At 44.7% G+C, this 19927-nt stretch overlaps 1 protein-coding gene across 1 annotated transcript in view; it reads left to right on the top strand.

The window, feature by feature from the left end:
- sema3d (sema domain, immunoglobulin domain (Ig), short basic domain, secreted, (semaphorin) 3D) overlaps nucleotides 1-19927 on the top strand; it is a 58489-nt gene that overhangs the window by 9085 nt on the left and 29477 nt on the right. The window contains exons 2-9 of the mRNA XM_083763187.1: nucleotides 1993-2236; nucleotides 7211-7371; nucleotides 11316-11378; nucleotides 11538-11657; nucleotides 12182-12275; nucleotides 14752-14880; nucleotides 16662-16798; nucleotides 19113-19227. Of these exons, the coding sequence (XP_083619313.1) occupies nucleotides 2056-2236; nucleotides 7211-7371; nucleotides 11316-11378; nucleotides 11538-11657; nucleotides 12182-12275; nucleotides 14752-14880; nucleotides 16662-16798; nucleotides 19113-19227 (1000 nt within the window). The 5' untranslated portion in view covers nucleotides 1993-2055. The remainder of the gene's footprint in view (nucleotides 1-1992; nucleotides 2237-7210; nucleotides 7372-11315; nucleotides 11379-11537; nucleotides 11658-12181; nucleotides 12276-14751; nucleotides 14881-16661; nucleotides 16799-19112; nucleotides 19228-19927) is intronic.

Raw genomic sequence — 19927 nt, 5'->3', positions numbered from 1 at the left:
TATGATTCTACCAACGTTTTTGTGCACAGTTCTTGAAAACGAAATATTGAGCTGATAGGCCATATTTATATCAATCAAGTCACCTTAATTGAAGTGGCAGATCCTAAAAATGATGATCTACAGTACCTGCACAGCTTTTGTGATCTACTAGTAGATCACAATCTACCTTTTGGGCACCCCTGGTGTAGCGGCATGGTCTCGTTGGCTAGCAGCAGTGGATATCTCTCATGTCTCGGCGTTGCCTATCATGATCTCTGGCATGATCTCTGATAAATTAGGTGAAATGGTGTCTCTCTGACGAGGGACGGCGTACCAGTTTCATCATGAACTGCAAGTGTATGCGGTTCAGTCAGTGTGTGCTGCCTGGTGTGAGTGCCTGTCGTGGTCGATGTGAATGTGAGTTTTTGTGCGGGCATGCCGGCCCTGCATGCCCGCACAAAAACTCACATTCATTGCCGAGCAGAAGTTTTTGAACATGATTATATCTGGCCACCTATCGTCATTTCCCCCAGCCACACACGCACACTATTTGTCAGAGGTACGTGTGTGCATTTATCATCTCTGGCCCAAGTGTCAAATTTCCTTAGGCGTTTTCCCAAATACAGCTAATATTTGAAACATGTGAGCCATTCATTTAGTTTGGACAGTGTTTATGCTGTCCATGGACAGGTTGATGTATGTTATCTATGCTAGAGGGGTGGACAGAGAGGAGTGAGGGCCGAGAGGAGGGAGGACGCGCATTCTTCCGATGCATTCATTCCGTAATTCCTCACCCTTGATTGGCTGGTTAATAAGTAGCTCGATAGGTCATGCGGAATGTGTGGCGATGCAGTTCTATAAGCCAAGCCAAGCTATACTGCAATTTTGCACAGCAGAAATTGTTGGACAAATTGGAGAAAATGGCAACGGTATAAATTCACGTTATCAATTAAACTCCCTCCAAAAAAATCAAATGAAAATTTACCTCACTGTTTTTTCCATCTTGTAATTTCTCATACGTGTGGTGTAGTGTGGCCATTCCTCAAGTTGAACATGCTTACAAAACAGTCAATGTCCATTTACAGAGCATGTGCTGCTTGCTCCATTGATGCTGGCCATTTTTCAGACAGTGTTGACTAATGCGGTACTGCCGGATCTAATGCGGCGTGAAGCCCCAGGGAGGACCCGTCCCATTTATTATGCCGCATAAAAGAGGAGCTGACAGGGTCATCGGGCTAATGCTGAAACTATTAGCCAGAATCATTTAGGTAAAGAATTTAAAAAGCGAGAGAGTATGCATGAAAGAACGGGCATGGTTTTACCATGTGAAAGGAGGAAGAGGTGCCACAGACGGATAGAGAAAGCGCCTGTGAGAGAGAGAAACGCGTGAAAGAGCAACAGTTGTCTGAAGGATGGTAGAATGTCGCCGTTTTGTTGGCCTGACCTTTTGTTTTGAGCAAACAGATTTAGACGCGACACAAAGGGAAAGTGGGCAACCGGCAACAGCTGATGAAGGTCTGGTTAAAGAGAGAGGCATGCCTATAGGGAGCCATGGTGAAACAGCTGAATGAATGCTCACAGCAGAGATGTGTGTGTACACATCCTATAGGGGTTAGAATAGACTTTACCCTGGCTGTGTGAACTCACCACACACGCACACACATGTGCACAGACACACGTACAGTACAGTACTCAGTAACATGTACTGTATATACACACAAAGTGTCCTTGAGCGAGGCACAGGAACTACTCCTGATGAGCAGCTTGGTGCCTTGCATGGTTACTTCCGCCGCCGTTCTGCTGTCGTGTGAATAGGTGAATGTCATACACGCACGCACGCACGCACGCACGCACGCACGCACGCACGCACGCACGCACGCACGCACGCACACACACACACACACACACACACACACACACACACACACACACACACACCACAGAGACACCATACAGCCACATCAGCACCTCCCTAGCGTGACCCTTGACTGATGTTCTCCTTTCCTCTACCAGCAACATAGACCAGGGTGAGAGTGTATACATCGACTGAGAGCGCTCTCTCTCTCTCGCCTCACCATGAAGACAGATGACTCCGAACGGAGTCTGAATCAGGACCAGAGAGGTGGAGGGAGGAGTCAACAGGCACCATCCCACCCAGCAGGGATACCGTTGATGGGACTGATGTTGCTGCTGGCCACCCTCCCTGCTGAGGCTAGCATCCAGCAGAGTGTCCCCAGAGTCAAACTCAGCTACAAAGGTACGAGTTGAAATACTGGATTTAGGATTTAAAATTAAACATTAAATGTCTCAGAAATGTAACATCATTCATGGGTGGTGTGGTGAAGATAACCGTGTTGACTTATTTTTTCTTTCTTTTTTTTGCTCAGTTGGTCAGTCTCTCTCTCTCTGTTGCACTCTGTCTCTCTCAGGTATTAAAGTTCTCAGTTGCTGATTGTGTGTGTGGCACACCCGAAATAGGCGATACAAGCTATGAGCTTGCTAGTTTGGGTACACGTCATGGCACAGACCCAAGAATACAGTATATCACGCATAACCTCTCTCTCCCTCTCTCTCTCTCTCTCCAGAAGGAAAGGGAAACAGAAGGAGATAAACATACATTAATGTGTGATTAAAGTAAATGGGGTTTAAAACAGGACTGTAAAACAGAGTGAGAGATTTAAGGCTGCCAGTTGGGTTAATATGCTAACCCCCCTACTAATTCTTCTGTCACTGACTCCTGATGGACCTGTGAATGTTCTCTGGGCTTCTCGTATCAAAAAAAAAAGTACGGAATCCCTTAATCCTCCACGGTGATGTAAATCTTCATTGCGTAAACCTGCAGTCCGGTTTACGCTTTGACATATTTATGTCGGCACTGACCGAATGGCAAATATATGTTTTTAAATAAATATGCAGCTGATGTATTGTGGTCATATATTCAGTGTGCATTTCATTCTGATGCTCCCAGCTCCTGGGACTCTGTCTGTTGTTCAGTCTGTCATAGTGTGTATATATCAGCCTGTCCCATTCTACGGTGGCAGTGTGCATGGTGCCATATGTGTTCAGTGTTAAGTCAACGCAGTCTGTTTGCTTTGTGACACCATGAGAAAGATATGTTATTGGTCCCCTAAAGCCTATTCCAAACTCTGGTGCATACTTACATGCAAACTCTCCATCCATCACTGGCCACAATACAAACTCTTCTCTTTTTTTCGAAAGAAGAGGGCCGATCTGAGCAATCAAAAAGAAAAAAGGACAGAGCGAGTGTAAAATCACGGTACTTTATTCATATCAAAAAGGTTAAAAAGCCAACATGTTTCGACCCACTGGTCTTCATCAGGGCAAGTATGAAGCAAGCAAACAAACACTGGTCCATATATACAGTAGGCCAACGTGAGACACTAGGCTATTCAGGCAATCTTGTCCTGGCCCGCCCTCTCCTTTTAAACCTTTTTGCGTGCTCGGATGGCTCATTTTCTTTCAAGTTTTAGTCTCGTTGATCCTAGGAGCACCAACCGTATGTTTCTAACTCAACGTGTAGTCGTCTACCTCCACTCAGCACCTGGTTGTTCTCTAATCTTTTTACTCGTTGTGCGTGAGCCTGATTTATTCTTCGTCGTGCGAGGGAGTATAAATTAAGCCTTTAAAGTAGCGCCTAATACGAAGCACGCAAATGAACCGTACGCTCCTGCTCCGTGAAATTGAATCCATGCTGTGACCTAAAAAGTAAACTTGCTCTGACTGCAACCTCCCGACTCGACGGTCGACGGCCTCCCAAACCCAGCAGGTCTGAAAATAGATGCACATTTACGTCCTAAGCGTCCATTGCCGTCCAACATAAATATGTTTAAGTAGCAGCATGCAGGGAATAATGACCGCTTGGAGTTAGTGTTTATTCAGCAGTTCAGGCCAACGACTAAGCTCTGTGTGGTTTGTGATTGTCCCATTTCATGTTGGTTCAAAAGCAGAGAAGTCGATAAAATAAAGATGATTATTTGTTCATTTCACATACAGTATGATTGCACACTAATGGACCCAACGTTCCCAGACAAATGTGTTTCTCCATTATTCTATTTGGAATGTTCCTCAACAGTGAGGAACTTGAATTTCTGTGCTGAGAGGTGTTCTGCTGTACAGTATATCGCCCATTCATTTGTGAGAAAGGCCATCAAGCAAGTAAAGGTTGCACGCAGACCTCATGGGCACTACAGCAACAATGCCCATGTTTGGCGCTCGCAGTTTGGTTGACCGAAGTGCAGATGAATCCATCCAGAGTGAAATCATGTCTGGCCCGGTGCACACATCATGCGTATACATACGTCTTGTCATCGTCTCGTCAGGACACGCTCTTCAAAAGCCAGCACCCGCCAGTGGGGATCATGCACTTCAAACATCACATCAGCCGCCTATGGAAACAAGGCTCACGGTGAGTGAAGGGCCCAGTGATCAAAGTGTGGAATCATCCCTGATTGAGTGAACACCTCCAAAACAACCGCGTGGACCTAGAGACGGATGAACTTTCCTCTGGATAACGCCGCAGGTCTCGTCCACCAGTACCATTTTTTAAGAGCTGTCCAAGTTCAGGACTTTTCAGTAGACATGACGTTGTAAGATTTGGCAACGAGCCTTTGAACATTTCAATATTTCGTTTAACTTATAGTACAACGTGGCCCTGTGCCTAAATAGAAAGCAGCATCATCTGGTCTTAATGTAAATATTTTCATTATGCAGCTCTGCGCAGTTGTTTTTCATGCCTTTGTTCTTGACGTGCAATGAGAGGAACGACGTTCGACCACATGTGCACAGATATGAATATAGGCTCTGTGGCCTATATATTAGACCCATAAACCATGGCTCAGAAATCATAGGCTATATAAGAGGAGACAAATAAGACGAAAGGCGGCTTCGATCTTCCTGTGAACTCATTTGAATCAGCTGCTCAATAATAACTCACAGGTTGACCTCCATCCGGCATACCAGTTTGCTTGTAGATATGAATTACATGCAACAGTAAATCCTGTTTCCATGGCCTGTTTCGTAACATATGGAACATTTCGAAGCATGGGTAAAAGGGAGGGACTGGCATTCACTCGAAATTCTTTATTTTATGTACTACAGTAAATGCTGAGTGAATTATTAGAATATGCTGCCATATTGTTTCAAATGAGACCAAATACAAACCAGGCTGGGACAACGGCCTGGTTTAACATCAGAGGCTATAGCACATGTCAGCTGCCTGTAACGTTACATTGTTTATTTTTCTGAAACCGTGGACTGAACATCTTACACTCAATATTCATAACAGAGCCAGTCTGTGTGCTCAAATGGAACATGGAAACAGGTCTGTCATCTCAACTTTGCCTGAATGCAGAGGGCTCCAATTTCACAACAGCTACATCTAATAATGAATACGCTAATGTATGTTAAAACCTTTGTCCCGAGGACATGAGATTTTGTCTGTATAGATCATGCATAACAGAAAAAGTATAGCATCATGGGGGCTTGATCGAGGCCTAGTTTTCAGCATCAGTAGCCTACTGGCTGCCCCATTGATTCCTCCTTACTCAAACCAGTGGACGATCGAGTGCTCTCAGGAGATCCAACATTGAAACTATCAAATTAATGAAGAGCCTGAGGGTTCTCCTCACCGATGAAAGGTGTGCAGCGCTAAGCTATGGGCTAACGGCTCAGATGGCCGTTTCAATGGGCTCACAGTGCTAGGTGTTTACAGAACAGATTAGCGTTAACCAAAGGCTAGCACGGCTAATCTCTCTGTGAGGTTTAGCATGAGAGGGCACGGGGGATATGTGTGTGTGTGTGTGTTTGTGTGTGTATGGGTGTGTGTTGTGGAGGGGGTGAAAGATATGAGCATGCGGGGGTGATGTGTGTGAGCGTGTGTATAGGAGGAGGTATTAAGCCATGGCCGCGTAGGGTGGGGGGTCCCTAGAAGTTCAAATATTGAAGGTTAGTAACCTCACCGATCCTTCACGCGGAGAGGGCAATCACAATGTCAATCCTTTCAGAAAGACTCCCACTGGACCCCCCCACACTGGGCCAGTGTTTACTCTAGGCATGTTGCTATACTGCCGCAGTGAATGGAGTCTGGTGATTGCAGAGATTTCCTCAGATCAAGGACACGGGGGTCTGTGTTGAGAATGAAGTCAGCACTGAGCTCCCACAAAACTCACCATCTGTGAATAATGGACCCTTGATGTTGAGGACCAAAGGCCCTGTTTATCACAAATGAAAACATATTGTCATATATTGTTAATTTGTGAATTTAACACGTGCGTGTGTGTGTGTGCGTGTGTGTGTGCGCGTGCATGCATGCGTGCGTGCGTGTGCACGCGTGCGTGCATGTGTGTGTGTGTAATTGGACATTTCTCGAATTCTGTATGTTTTTTTCTTTTGCCATATAAGTCATAAAATAGATTTACATCATAAAGTACCTTAGCTTAGAGTCATAAAATGAGGTGTTCAACAATCCCTATACTGTAGCTTGCCCTGACCTGCATCTCAGATCACGGTCATCTCACAGTTACTGTATATATTCCGTAGCAACTGCTCATAATGTTCTTGTCAACTGAAGACGAGGTCTTGCTAGGGGCAATAAGGGAGTTGTGATGTGTCAGTCACGTGGTTTTAGAAACACTATCAGCCCATGAATCAAAATCTCCCTCATTTGCCTTTCACCAGCTTGCCTAATCTAAGAAAGATATTTTCTTTCATTGTTATTATTGTAGCTATGATGATGACACCTTGATGATACCTGATAATGCCCCCATTGAACATGTGTGATCTGCCTGTCATTGTGTGTAGCAGAGGTGTTGAACCACAGAGGATTAGACTGTTTTTTTTAGCCAAGCCAGGACATGCTTCATCTTCACGCAGAGGCCACATGAGGCTCTGCAACAATAGGACAAGTTTGGCAGAATCTGCAAAATATTTTCTCTTCACCTAGGTTGTTAATCCAGCCTGATTAACAACGGGTTCGATTCCCAATCCTGACGACCTTTGCTGCATGTCATCCCCCCATCTCTCTCCCCATTTCCTGTCATTCTACTGTATATCTATTAATAAAGCAATAAAGGCAGAAAATACCCCAAACATATAAATCAATACAAAATTATCTGTGTATACAAACTGCAATGGTTCAATAATGTCTTTCTTTGTCTCTATATGTGTCTCTTTGTCTCTCTGTCTTTTGTCTCTGCATGTGCCTCTCCATCAGAGTTGGTAAATGGTGGCAGTGTGTCTGTGTTCCTCGGACCCTCTGAGGGCCTCCACTCACACACTCTGCTTCTGGATGAGGAGAGGGGTCGTCTTCTTCTGGGGGCCAAGGACCACGTTTATCTGCTGGACCCTGACAACCTGGCCAGGAACCCCAGAAAGGTACAGTACTGCTGATGAGAAAGGCTCAAAATGATCACTTACACAGGGCTCCATTGGCCTATATAGACTGAAAGCACATTCAGACTTTAGATCAGCAAAACCCAGACCTAAAAATAAGTACAACACAAGAAAAGTCAACTTTTGGTTAACTTTGGATTAATTTAGGTCACTGGCTGCACTCAAGAAGTTGTTTAAGTAGTCTAGAAAATGTTTATGCTGTGTTCACATGGGCAGATGCAAAGATACCAAGTCTAACATTCATTTTCAATGGAAGTCAGCGACATGAAGATGAAAAGATACATCCGATGTTTGTAGCTACTGCAAAACCTACAGCTACAAAGCTACATCAAAGTTGAGCTAGTTTAGACCTCACCTACAAAGATACAAACCTACAAATATGCTGTGTAGCTTTATATCTTTGTATATTTAGTCAGTATATCTGCCAGTGTGAACGCAGCATCAGTCAGAGTCACCCTTCCGACATAAGGGAGATTCTGGAAGAGATTCAAGTCTGAACAGCTGAGTTGGGAGTGTCTCCCCTGCGCACAGTAACTGTCCCGATCCTCAGGCATGCAGACTCATGCTTGGAGTCACCCGAGACATCCCAATAACCTCAGCTATGCGTGCTGAATGGCTCATCATGAGAGAGGACCACTTAAGTTCTCATCATGGCACTTAAACATGTCTGGCAATCAGCAGGGGGCATAAGGTCTTATATGCCAGGTATTATATTCTTACCAGTGTCCCTGTTCCCGTGAATGAGGAATGCAATCAGTCATGTATTGTTTTTGGAGAAGCACCCATTCACCATTCAGTCAACAACAATAATGCAACTGATCTGTCTGCTTGGTGAAGGCCAAAGGTCATGATCTCAGACTGCTACTTTCTGCTCATGACGCGTTTGTACGCCTTTCAAACATGAAGGCACTCACATGCACGTACATAACAGCATGTATATGCACATGGACACGTGCACACACACACACACACACACTCGCGTGCGCACACGCCACAGGATTCGGAGGGAACCCATATGTTAAAGTTTGTGGATGCGAGTGTGTGTTTACGCAGCTGCGGTTGATCCGCGAGCGAGACGACATAATGTTTATTTGATCTTTATCTTGTTGCCTTAACTCTTAGGCCTGCTCTTAAAGTGTTGCATTTCTGTTGCCTCTCTGGTCACTGATACCGATGCCGGGGGGAGATAGCCATATATATACGTCCAATTCTCCAAATGCTTTCTGAAATTGACATTGAACCTGATAAACAGTCGGAGACCGGTTCGTTACGGAGCCTACCTATAGAGTTCCCCCAGGCACGGAAAAAGCAAGTCTATTACTTTGTGTGTGTGGCCTTATTCCAGGTAGATACATGCCAACAGCATGATGCAATGAAGTACATCTTATTCCAGGTAGATACATGCCAACAGCATGATGCAATGAAGTACATCTTATTCCAGGTAGATACATGCCAACAGCATGATGCAATGAAGTACATCTTATTCCAGGTAGATACATGCCAACAGCATGATGCAATGAAGTACATCTTATTCTAGGTAGATACATGCCAACAGCATGATGCAATGAAGTACATCTTATTCCAGGTAGATACAGGCCATCAGCATGATGCAATGAAGTACATCTTTAAACTTTGATCAGTGCATGGTGGGAGTATATTTACTTACGGTCTGTACTTAAGTAAAGATTTTTAGGTATTTGTATACTTGAGTAATACTTTGACTTCTACTCCACCACATCTCAATGAGAAATATTGGACTTTTATTCCACTACAATTGTTTTATTAAACTTTAGTTATTAGTCATTTTGTAGATTTAGATTATTATTACAAAACGTACATTAATCACTTCAGCCCTATATACATTTTGGCCATTTTAAAAATAGCCGATCTACAAGCTCACAGCTTGTAGATCTGCTATTTTTACTTGAAATTTGAAGACTTTAAATGAGACATTCTGCATAATGAGTATTACTTTTGCTTTACGACAAGCACAATTTGATGCCAATACTTTAGCACTTTTACTCAGGTACATTTTTTATTCTAAATTATTATTTTAAAATATTAATGTATTTCTATATTCTATATTGCAGTATTGATTACAACATTTGAGTACTTTTCCCACCACTGACTTGGGCCTTTGCAATCTGAACACATGCTGTTGAGAAACTAGGCCGTTGATCACTTTCATGTAATGTAGATCTGAGTCGAAAATCTGGCTAATGCTAAAGTCCTCTCACAAGCCTCGCACTGTGCTCGATCAATACATCAAACCATGAGACTGATTTTCTTTATGAAGTATGGAATCATGAGACGTAGTGTGCGCGTGTGTGTGTGTGTATGTGTGTGTGTGTGTGTGTGTGTGTATGTGTGTGTGTGTGTGTGTGTGTCTGTGTGCGCACGCATACTTACATGTTGGTGTGTGTGTGTTTGCATGCATGCATGACGCTCTGTTGACCCATGAAGGAGTTTGGCGATAGCTCCCCTTGGTAGGATTTAGGGGTGAACACGCTAAGCACATAAGCCTGTTATCACACATGTGTGAACGTGGCGGGCGGGGTACACAGAGGGGACAGGCGGCGTTATCCCTCCATTATTCCCCTTAATGCCAATGACTGGAGGTGTTAATTGTTGTGCGAGTGGGATCACTGGAAGAGTAATCTGCACAACCTCAAAGATGAGAGAGAGAGGGAGAGAGAGAGAGAGAGAGAGAGTGAGAGAAGAAAGGGTTTAGTTTGTACCTGAATCTCTAGTAGTGTGTAGACTAGCGAATATAGTCCCCCCCCTCTCTCTCGCTCTCTCTCTCTCTCGCTCTCTCACACACACGCACGCACGCACGCACGCACGCACGCACGCACGCACGCACGCACGCACGCACGCACGCACGCACGCACACACACACACACACACACACACACACACACACACACATACATAGGGCCGTATTTTCGTCAGTGCCTTACCCCTTCTCCCTAAACGTCTTTGCCTTTTTGTCTCCAACAGGCCGAATGCATCGGCAGATAGTATGTTTTGCACTCTGTCCGTCCGTGTGTCCGTCTGTGAACAGCTAATCTCCGGCACCGTTAACCCGGTCGATGCCAAACTTTGCACACACACTCCCTGGATGCCAACATGAACCTTTGCCCCAACATTTCCAGAATGGCCTGTAGCGCCACCAGGAGGCTGAGTTTCGAAAAACATTATTTTTATATTACTCCTCCACGCAGAGTAGTTCAGGAGGAACGGATTGTGTGGCCCTGGTCTTTCCCTAATGGGACTGATCGAGGGTAGCTACTGGGACGTAAGTCGGGACTTGATCACCCCGGCTGGGTCACCTGAGTGAGGGGTATGATGTTGGGAGACCCGAAAACCCAGATGACCTTGGGATACATCACTGAGGATACGTCCCAGGTGCAGTATGTATGTATTTTGTTTTAGTTTTCCAGATTCTGTCCAAAAATCCTGCATCGTTACACTGTATCTAGTCATGTGTTCAAGATGGATCTTTCCGACATTTCATATTCCATCCTAATTAGCTAACATTGGCTTTCGAAGTTTGCAGGAATCATGAACGCAGCGTGCAATTTACGTGAAATCTTTCACATACTTTCCTACTAGGCTGAGGAATATATCCCACCCTTTTCACATTTTGAAATTGTTCAATTAGCTACATCGACACGTGAGCTTGTAGATCGGCTATTTGAACTATTCAGAAATGGCAAAGACGTTTAGGATATGGGTTAAGGCACTTGCGAAAATAGGGCCCTGTGACAGTGTTTCTCTCTCGCTCTCTCTTTCACTCTTCCCCTTCTCTTTGCATATTAAACTGGATATTCAAAGCCCCACATCTGTGCCTGCCTATAGTGTTGTGAATGATCGAACGTGTTTCTTGTAACTCACAGAGTCTCCCTTCATTTATCTGCTTTCAGATCAGCTGGCCTGCTTCCCGGGACCGAGTGGAGATGTGTAAACTGGCGGGAAAAAATGCAAATGTAAGTCCCCAGGGGAAAAGAAGACCAGACGGTAAAATATCGATGTATTTCCAAGCCGTTTGCAGAGCACTGTTTAGCTGGAGTAAATAAGAACGGAATCAGACTGTCTTTTTGGTTTCTCTTGGCTCTGTCTCCCTCTCCCTCCTCCTTGCCTCCCAGTTGGAGTGTGCTAACTTTATCAGGGTGCTCCACAACTACAACCGTACACATGTCTACGGCTGCGGGACCGGCGCCTTCCACCCCAGCTGTGCTTTCATCGAGATCACGGGCCACAGAGAGGTATGCCGCTGTCTGGAGGAAACCACCTAAATCAATACTATTGAACACCCTTTATGTCTGTGTGTTAGCTATACAAATGTGGAACCAATGAAGTATTAAAAAGTGCTTTGGACAAAACCTCTTAACTCCATTGGAACCTCAAACTGTCTGCCAAAACAGCTGCACAACCTCTCCCCCTCTCATGCAAGTAATTGACAATATATAATGTCACAATACCAACTTTCATGAGGCAGACAGGCAGTATTGCTTTGTCTTAAAACAAATATAAGGGTTTCTTCATCTCCTGAACAAAAAATATCTATTTTTCATTTCCTGAAAAATTGACATTTTACACTTATTGTTAGGAATTTAGCTTTTCAGCATCCTCATAAAGACATTCTATCGTACATTCGTCTCAATGGTGGACAGTGCATGGGTTGCATGCATTCAGTGCATTGGGTTGCATGCATTTAGTGCACAATACAAAGGTGCAATATCAATACATCTGCTTTGTCTCCCTCTCCGTCTTTAATGCCTACTTTCAGAATGGTGTGTTTCAACTGCTGTCCGGTACAGTGGAGTCCGGCCGGCTCAAATGCCCCTTCGACCCCTGGCAGCCATTTTCCTCTGTCCTCACAGGTCAGAATAAACACCACATCACCATATCATCACTTATAGGACACTGGTTCTCAAACAGTGGGTCCGGACCATTGTTGGGTCACTCACCAACTGGGTGAGATCATCATATTTTCCTTTTTTACACAGGAAAGTAATCGTCAGTGTTGAGAGTTTGGTTCTGTTTGTGTACTCTCAGAGTTAAATTAAATGAACACTTATGATTTTACATAATAGGAATGGTACTGATGCTGCAGCACAGTAAGCACAGTACTGTACTGTACATGTTAACCCAGCAAGCCAAATAACGTCGCGAACCACTAGTGAATAACTGCTTTTTCCATTTCCTATGTTTAAAACACACGCACGCACGCATGTATACACACTCACACACATACACACACATGCACGCACGCACGCACGCACACGCACGCACCCACACACGCACGCACACACAAACACACACACACACACACACACACACACACGTGCACACACACACACACACACACACACACACACACACACACACACACACACACACACACAAATACAAAAAATTAAAAGACAACAATGCAGCACGAAATGACTCGTGAGTTTGTAGATCTGTATCTATAGTTTGAGTCCCGGGCAAGCGTTTAATTTATCTTTTTGTTCTCGAGCTAAAACGTTTGGGAACCAATGACTTAACCCAGCAAGCACGGTCAGGACCAATTAGTGACGTCTCGATTGTGGCCAGATCAAGTCACATCTGGCCCAGAATATCATGATTTCAACCAACATACATTTTATCCACTAAGACGGACGTCCCTGGATGAATCAGAGAGAGTCCGATCGAGGCCAGATCAACTTAAGTCATATCAGAACTAGTCAGATCTGGCCCAGAATGAGCTATATTATTTAAATTGGTGAAGACGTCCTGGAAATGACGTAAAGATCATCCCCATATGGGCTGTGATCTGGCCTAGTCCTGAACGTCACCGGAGTCACTGGAGGACGTCATCATAACGTTATCATAGCGTTATTTGGCTTGCTGGGTTAGGGTTACTGTACTGTGCTTACTGTGCTGCAGCATCAGTACCATTCCTATTATGTAAAATCATAAGTGTTCATTTAATTTAACTCTGAGAGTACACAAACGGAACCAAACTCTCAACACTGACGATTACTTTTCTGTGTAATAAAGGAAAATATGATGATCTCACCCAGTTGGTGAGTGAATATGTTTTCCTCAGAACTTGTTTCTCCTCTATTATGGTCATGTAAGCGGCCAGGCGCCCCTCTGTTCAACACATGAAATAAACAAGATGACTTGGCGTGGATCTGTAAACATATTCAGACATATGATTCGGCTTGCATGCTTTGTCTCCCGTCAGTTGCGTTCGTTTCTCGAGAGCACTCTCTTTCTCTCGGTCTGTGTTTGTGTATTGTTTTAATGAGCTAAACTATAGTGAAATTAAATAGATGATCGTATTGCATCACGTAAAGGCCAAATAACCATCTAACACCATGGCCGTCAAAGATATTTCCTAACAAATACAGGGAGTGCACTTGTAAACCGAGAAGATTTGTAAAAACATAAACTTGTACCCTCACACAGTTCCAAATTCATGACAAAGTGGAAAAGCTTTATTGGTGATTAACTTTTTTAGTTGTTTACATTATAGACTCAGTTTACATTTCCAAGTGAATCTTTGGCCCACTTTACAGTGAATATTTGGCCCACTTTACAGTGAATATTTGGCCCACTTTACAGTAAATCTTTGGCCCACATTACAAAAACCTACTCAGCAACATTCAGGTTTCCCCCTATGCTTTTTGTTTATGCCATTTAAGCTGATACTATGTGACGTACAATCATTGAGCAGGTTCCATTTGGTTCCATCCATACTCTCTCAGAGTTAAATGAACACAGTATATTATGATCCCAGTGATAAGAATCACATCAAATGGGGGTCCATGGTCTAATGCAGTGGTTCCCAATTGTTTTTTAGCTCAAGACCCAAAAGAGAGAAATGACGTTTGACGCCCGGGACCTAAACTAGTGAAAATAGCAGATCTACAAGCTCACAACATGTCGCTTCACGCAACATTGTGAGCTTGTAGATCAGCTATTTTCATCTGTTCTTAAACAGTTTGGTTTTCTGATTCATGGAATTTCTGTGATTAATTAATTAATTAATTATTAGCTTCATGAAATTACTGGGGAAAAAGCCATTGAATTTTGTTGAAAGTTTCATGAATATTCTAGCTTTTTTAGGGACTTGAAACAAGAAGAGTGAGAATCACTGCTGACTACAATTCTGATACACCTGTCTGTCTCATTCTGATACACCTGTCTGTCTCATTCTGATACACCTGTCTGTCTCATTCTGATACACCTGTCTGTCTCATTCTGATACACCTGTCTGTCTCATTCTGATAAACCTGTCTGTCTCATTCTGATAAACCTGTCTGTCTCATTATGATAAACCTGTCTGTCTCCCTCTCTGCCACACAGACCAGTACCTGTATGCAGGCACGGCCTCAGACTTCCTGGGCAAAGACACGACATTCACACGCTCGTTGGGTCCTCCTCCTGATCAGCACTACATACGCACTGACATCTCCGAAGACTACTGGATAAATGGTACACACACACACGCATGCACGCACACGCACACACACACACACACACACACACACACACACACACACACACACACACCCCTCCCCACAAAGGCACGCATGAACATACATTAATACACACTTGCAAACATGCCGAGTGCTGTCATAAGTCATAAGCTCTTTTCTTGTCCTCTCATCTTTTTATGTTTCCGACCTCTCTCTGCGTACATACAAAGGGCTTCTCTGTGCTCCCAGGGTGGGATGTAGAGTGTGGTTATTGGCATTCCAGTCCAGAGGAAACAGCCCACTTATTCATTTGGCTGCTGGAGCTTTTATATGAATGCCACTCTGGGACGAACTGGGGCCACCACACCTACTGGTGGATTTACAGTGTGCCACAAGGTTCACCCGTCTGACTCACATTATAGACACATATACATGTATAGACATACAGCCAAATGGGCATGTGCACACGTGCACACATGCACACAGAGAAGACTGCAGATCATGTGTGTGTGTGTGTGTGTGTGTGTGTGTGTGTGCAGGCGTGCACACATGCACACACACATGCACACAGAGAAGACTGCAGATCATGTGTGTGTGTGTGTGTGTGTGTGTGACAGTGTGTGCGTGTGTGTGTGTGCGCGTGTGTGTGTGTGTGTGTGTGTGTGCGTGCATGCGTGCGTCCGTGCGTGCGTGCATGCGTGCGTGCGTGCGCAGCTTGTGTGTGTGTGCCTGTGTGCGTATGCGTGTGCGCGCATGTGTGTGTGTGTGTGTGTGCGTGCGTGTCTCCAGTCAGTTGAGACAGTTTTACAGCCAGTGATAGGTTGTCGTGGATCAACAGTTGTCACCGGGATCTAAATCCTGACACATGGCCTCCACATTTCACAAGCTCAGAGCCGTGGTGCACAAGAGAGGGCTGGAGTAATTATTCCTGACCTTGTGTGTGTGTGTGTGTGTGTGTGTGTGTGTGTGTGTGTGTGTGTGTGTGTGTGTGTGTGTGTGTGTGTGTGTGTGTGTGTGTGTGTGTGTGTGTGTGTGTCTTTCCCTGTGAGTCTGTGGAACATCTTAGCAATGCTCCGGCATTAACAAAGGGCCTCTATGAAGTGTGTGAGCAGCCCAGCATTAAGCTGCTCCAGCCAGGGAATCACCCGGGGCTGGTTGGCTTGACTTCCAGGGGTTGAGCTAATGTTGATGTAACGTCGCTGTAACACTTCAGACCTTTAGACCGGTTTCCCCTGTGTCTCGGGACACCGATGACAGCACACGCCGCAATTCTTCCAAAACTTATTTTGCGTTATGTCTTTCATCATCAGCATATGTCTTTTTTAAACATAATGTTCTTTGATCGTTCGTCTTTCCGCTTTTGTATCCTCACATCTCATGCATGTTTGTTGTGCTGTGTTGCAACTTGCTAGCATAGCTTGCGCCATTGTTGTGTATGTGACTGCTGTTTGTAATTACATACAGTAGTGCTAAAAAAAGAGGGAAAACTCTCTTTCCACATGTCCTCTCTCCCTTCTCCCTCGGCTTGGACCTCCAGGTTTTCACCTTAAAAGTCTGATAAATCAGAGCTGTCGTTGAATGCATGAGAGAGAGTAAATACTTGTTATGCTAAGGGATGCATGCACATACTGTTACACATATAACATATACAGTATATGTACAACTCCTCGTGGAAGTCTATGTACAGTCGGGCTGTAAAATGACGCGTGGTCCTTTTTTAACACTCATCTCCCTCGTTTCTCTTCTCCTCCTCTCTCCTCCCTTCTCTCTTCCTCTCTCTCTCCATCCTTTCTTCAGAGGCCAAGTTCATAGCCGCTCACCCCATCGCAGACACATACAACCCGGACGATGACAAGATATACTTCTTTTTCCGCGAGGTGTCACGGGAGGGAAGCGACAAGAGCATCCTGTCTCGCGTGGCTCGCGTCTGCAAGGTGAGACATTACTGTATAAATACGACTGGGATGGGGAGAGGGAAGGGAAGGGAGGTTGGAGGAGAAGAAGAATTAGGGGTACGAGAGGGCAGGAGAAGGGAGTGAATAATCGAGGCGCGGACAGGATAGGGCGAGAGGGGAGGGCAAGCCTCGCACAGGATACGTGGATATTGCGATGTGGCAGTAAGTAGAGTGTGGCTTGAAAGGGAGTAGGGGAGGAGAGGTGAGGCACCTGTGGGGGGGGGGGCATCATCAGGGGGGTGACATCTCTGACAGGGTGTGTGGAAGTTGTAACTCCTCAGGGCGAGCTGATAGATTTCGCCGTCGGGCCGCTACAGATGTGCCCCCTCACCCCCCACCACCACCACCACCATCACTGCCCGGGGGAAGGGATGGATCCCTTCCTGGTGCATTCCTCTTTTGTAGTGTGCTGAAAGAGGACCGGTCCGCTGATGTCAGGAGGGCTAAATCACGGACGTAGGCTCCCCCTTTGTGTTGTGCCGTCGGGGGCAGGGCGGCGCGCTCTGCTCCCCGGACACTCATTGAGATGAATGGAGCGGAGAGGGACCCTGCGCCAGCTCCCTGTCATCAATTTGGTCCCTGCGACCCTGGAGGGATTGCGTGTTTTCTGTGTGTTAGCCAAAGGAGGGATTGAATAAAAGTCAGGTCGAGGTAACTTGTTTCCTTTCTGCGGACACTATACAGCCTCCTTTTGCTGTTGCTCAGCACATTCATAATACAGTAGTAAAATTTAACTACAGTAATAGGGCACCGAAGTCTGGCGTCAATATCCCTAGAGGGCGCTAAGTCCACAGGTTCTACATGAAGGCATCTGTAAATGTAGATCTTAAGAAGTGATATGGCTGCCATTTCGACGAACCTCTGAACGGTCTCCTTGGTATTCCTAAACGTAAAACTATGCCTAAAACTGACCTTATTCCTAACCTTAACCTCAGTAAAACGGTGCGAAAAACCTAAAACTATTCCTAAACGTAACCTTTAGCGTCATTGCCTGTGCTATATATGCGGATGGAAGCAGGAGAGACGTATGATGGGAGAGCTCTGTGGTGACTTCCATTGTGCACCATTGTGGTTCCACATAGTTGTATAACTGAGCACAGCAGGGCCCTATAAGCATTCAGAGGACTGCTGCTACATTCTCAGAGAAACGCTCACAGAGCATTTATGACTTGGGAGTAAGCTGTAAGACAGAGGAGGAGGCGATTCCTTGGAATTTCTGTTCTCTCTCTCTCCCGTTTCTCTTTCTGTTCATGTGCACGTCCATAATTGGATACTTGAGTGTGTCTGTGGGGTGTTTTGCCTGCATACAAGTAAATAATGTGTGTCAGGAAAAGTGCGTCTCTGGATATAGATAAGTTGAATGTTGCCACTACTGTTGGAGCAGCCATAAACTACACAGGTTCATCCTAGATGTTCTGGGCATCTTTGTAAAGTTAGTGTTAGTAAAAAGCAGGTAAAAGAGTAACGTTCGAGCAGACTAACATCAGTCACTCTACCATTCAATGTAGTAGAAGATCTGCGAGTTTACACCGCAGATATGTCGTCTCCGCCTACAGGAAATACGTTTGCTGCGACCATGAGTCCCGTTTCTGAATTTGTTTAAAGTAGCGGGTCGGATCCAGCATTTGCTGGATTGTGAGAATAGCCTACACTCTCCATCGGCAAAGGTTATCAACATTGAAATACACCCTCGTTATGTGCTTAAGGATTTTGCTGTTCTTCTGGGCAAGTGTGTTTTGGTGCTATTGTCCGGCAGTATAATATAATAATAGTCTCTCCTTTAGTTAAATAAGCCCCTGAGCCAAGTTTGATAAAGTGTGCACTTGAGTACACTTATCCGCACACACACAGTCAAAGGCTGCCTCTTGGAAAAGGTATTCATATGCAAACAAACTCCCTGCATAATTAACAGAGAGCCTGGGTTTATCTCTATGACGCCCTCCCTCTAGCCATCTCTCTTATACATTATTTTCTTTATCCTCCTCCTTACCCTGGGTCTCTGGTTCCGTGGTTCGGCCTCGTTAAATAGCAAAATAATCAGATCCTTACTAGAGTCATGCGGTTCACCTGTTTATTTTCCTAATTAGTCCTGGAAATAGGAGACAGACTGGAAGGGTTTTATATTGTCTGCGAGCATGTGTGCGTCCTCCTTTAGATGGATTACACACAGACTGTGGTTTCGGTGAGCGGTCCATGGGAGCTTGATTGCGGTCGCGGATGTGGCCAGGTTAAGACATCTGCATTAATAGAGAGGCCGTGATTTGAATTTCTTGGTGTCTTTCTTTGGTTTCAGAATGATGTTGGCGGGCTGAGGAGTCTAACCAACAAGTGGACCACCTTCCTCAAGGCCAGGCTGGTGTGTTCCATCCCCGGACCTGATGGAGTGGACACACACTTTGATGAACTCCGTGAGTGGAATGCACATGAAATGTACACAAAATGTGCTCTCTGTCTAGAATACCGGCACTCACGGCACTGTCCTTTTATTTAAGGCACTTTTATGCAGACATGGTATATTATAAATACAAGTGCCTTAAAGAAGCGTTCTGTGAGTGCTGGTATTCTCTTATATCTGGAGATTTATTATAAAGTATAATTCATGTTCTTTCCTTCTTGTCTGGCATATCCCTCTACTTGGAACACTGGTGAACTCTCTAAACGTGAGTTTAGAGCAGAGTGTTATTGCTCCTTTGAATTCCTGGACCAGTCTGGATAATCTTGGAAATCATAGTAAATAAGTAATGTCTAATTCCTGAGAAAGTGCAATGTACTATGGTACCCTTTAGCAAAGTGCTTCAGTATTTTCAAAGTGGAGCTGCTAACTTGCCAACAAACAATGATTTGCAATATTGTTACAGTACCTGCTGCTTGTTGTGCGTGAGACAACACAGCTTGAATGAAGTCCAATAACAGGTGAAAGCATACAAAACTAAATCCAGGAAGTCTTCCTTGATAAATTGTGGTGCAGCCAAAAAACTAATTAAGCAAAGACACTCCATCTTCAGATTAAAACTTCAGATTAAAACTAATTATTATTCGAGTTTAGGCAATCAAACAGACTAACATGTCAAAATAAACGTAATTTCCACGGCACATTTCATACACTGG

The sequence above is a fragment of the Protomyctophum parallelum genome, assembly GCF_964188405.1.
Source record: "Protomyctophum parallelum genome assembly, chromosome: 4".
Taxonomy (NCBI): Eukaryota; Metazoa; Chordata; class Actinopteri; order Myctophiformes; family Myctophidae; genus Protomyctophum; species Protomyctophum parallelum.
This window is presented reverse-complemented; position numbering and strand designations above follow the sequence as displayed.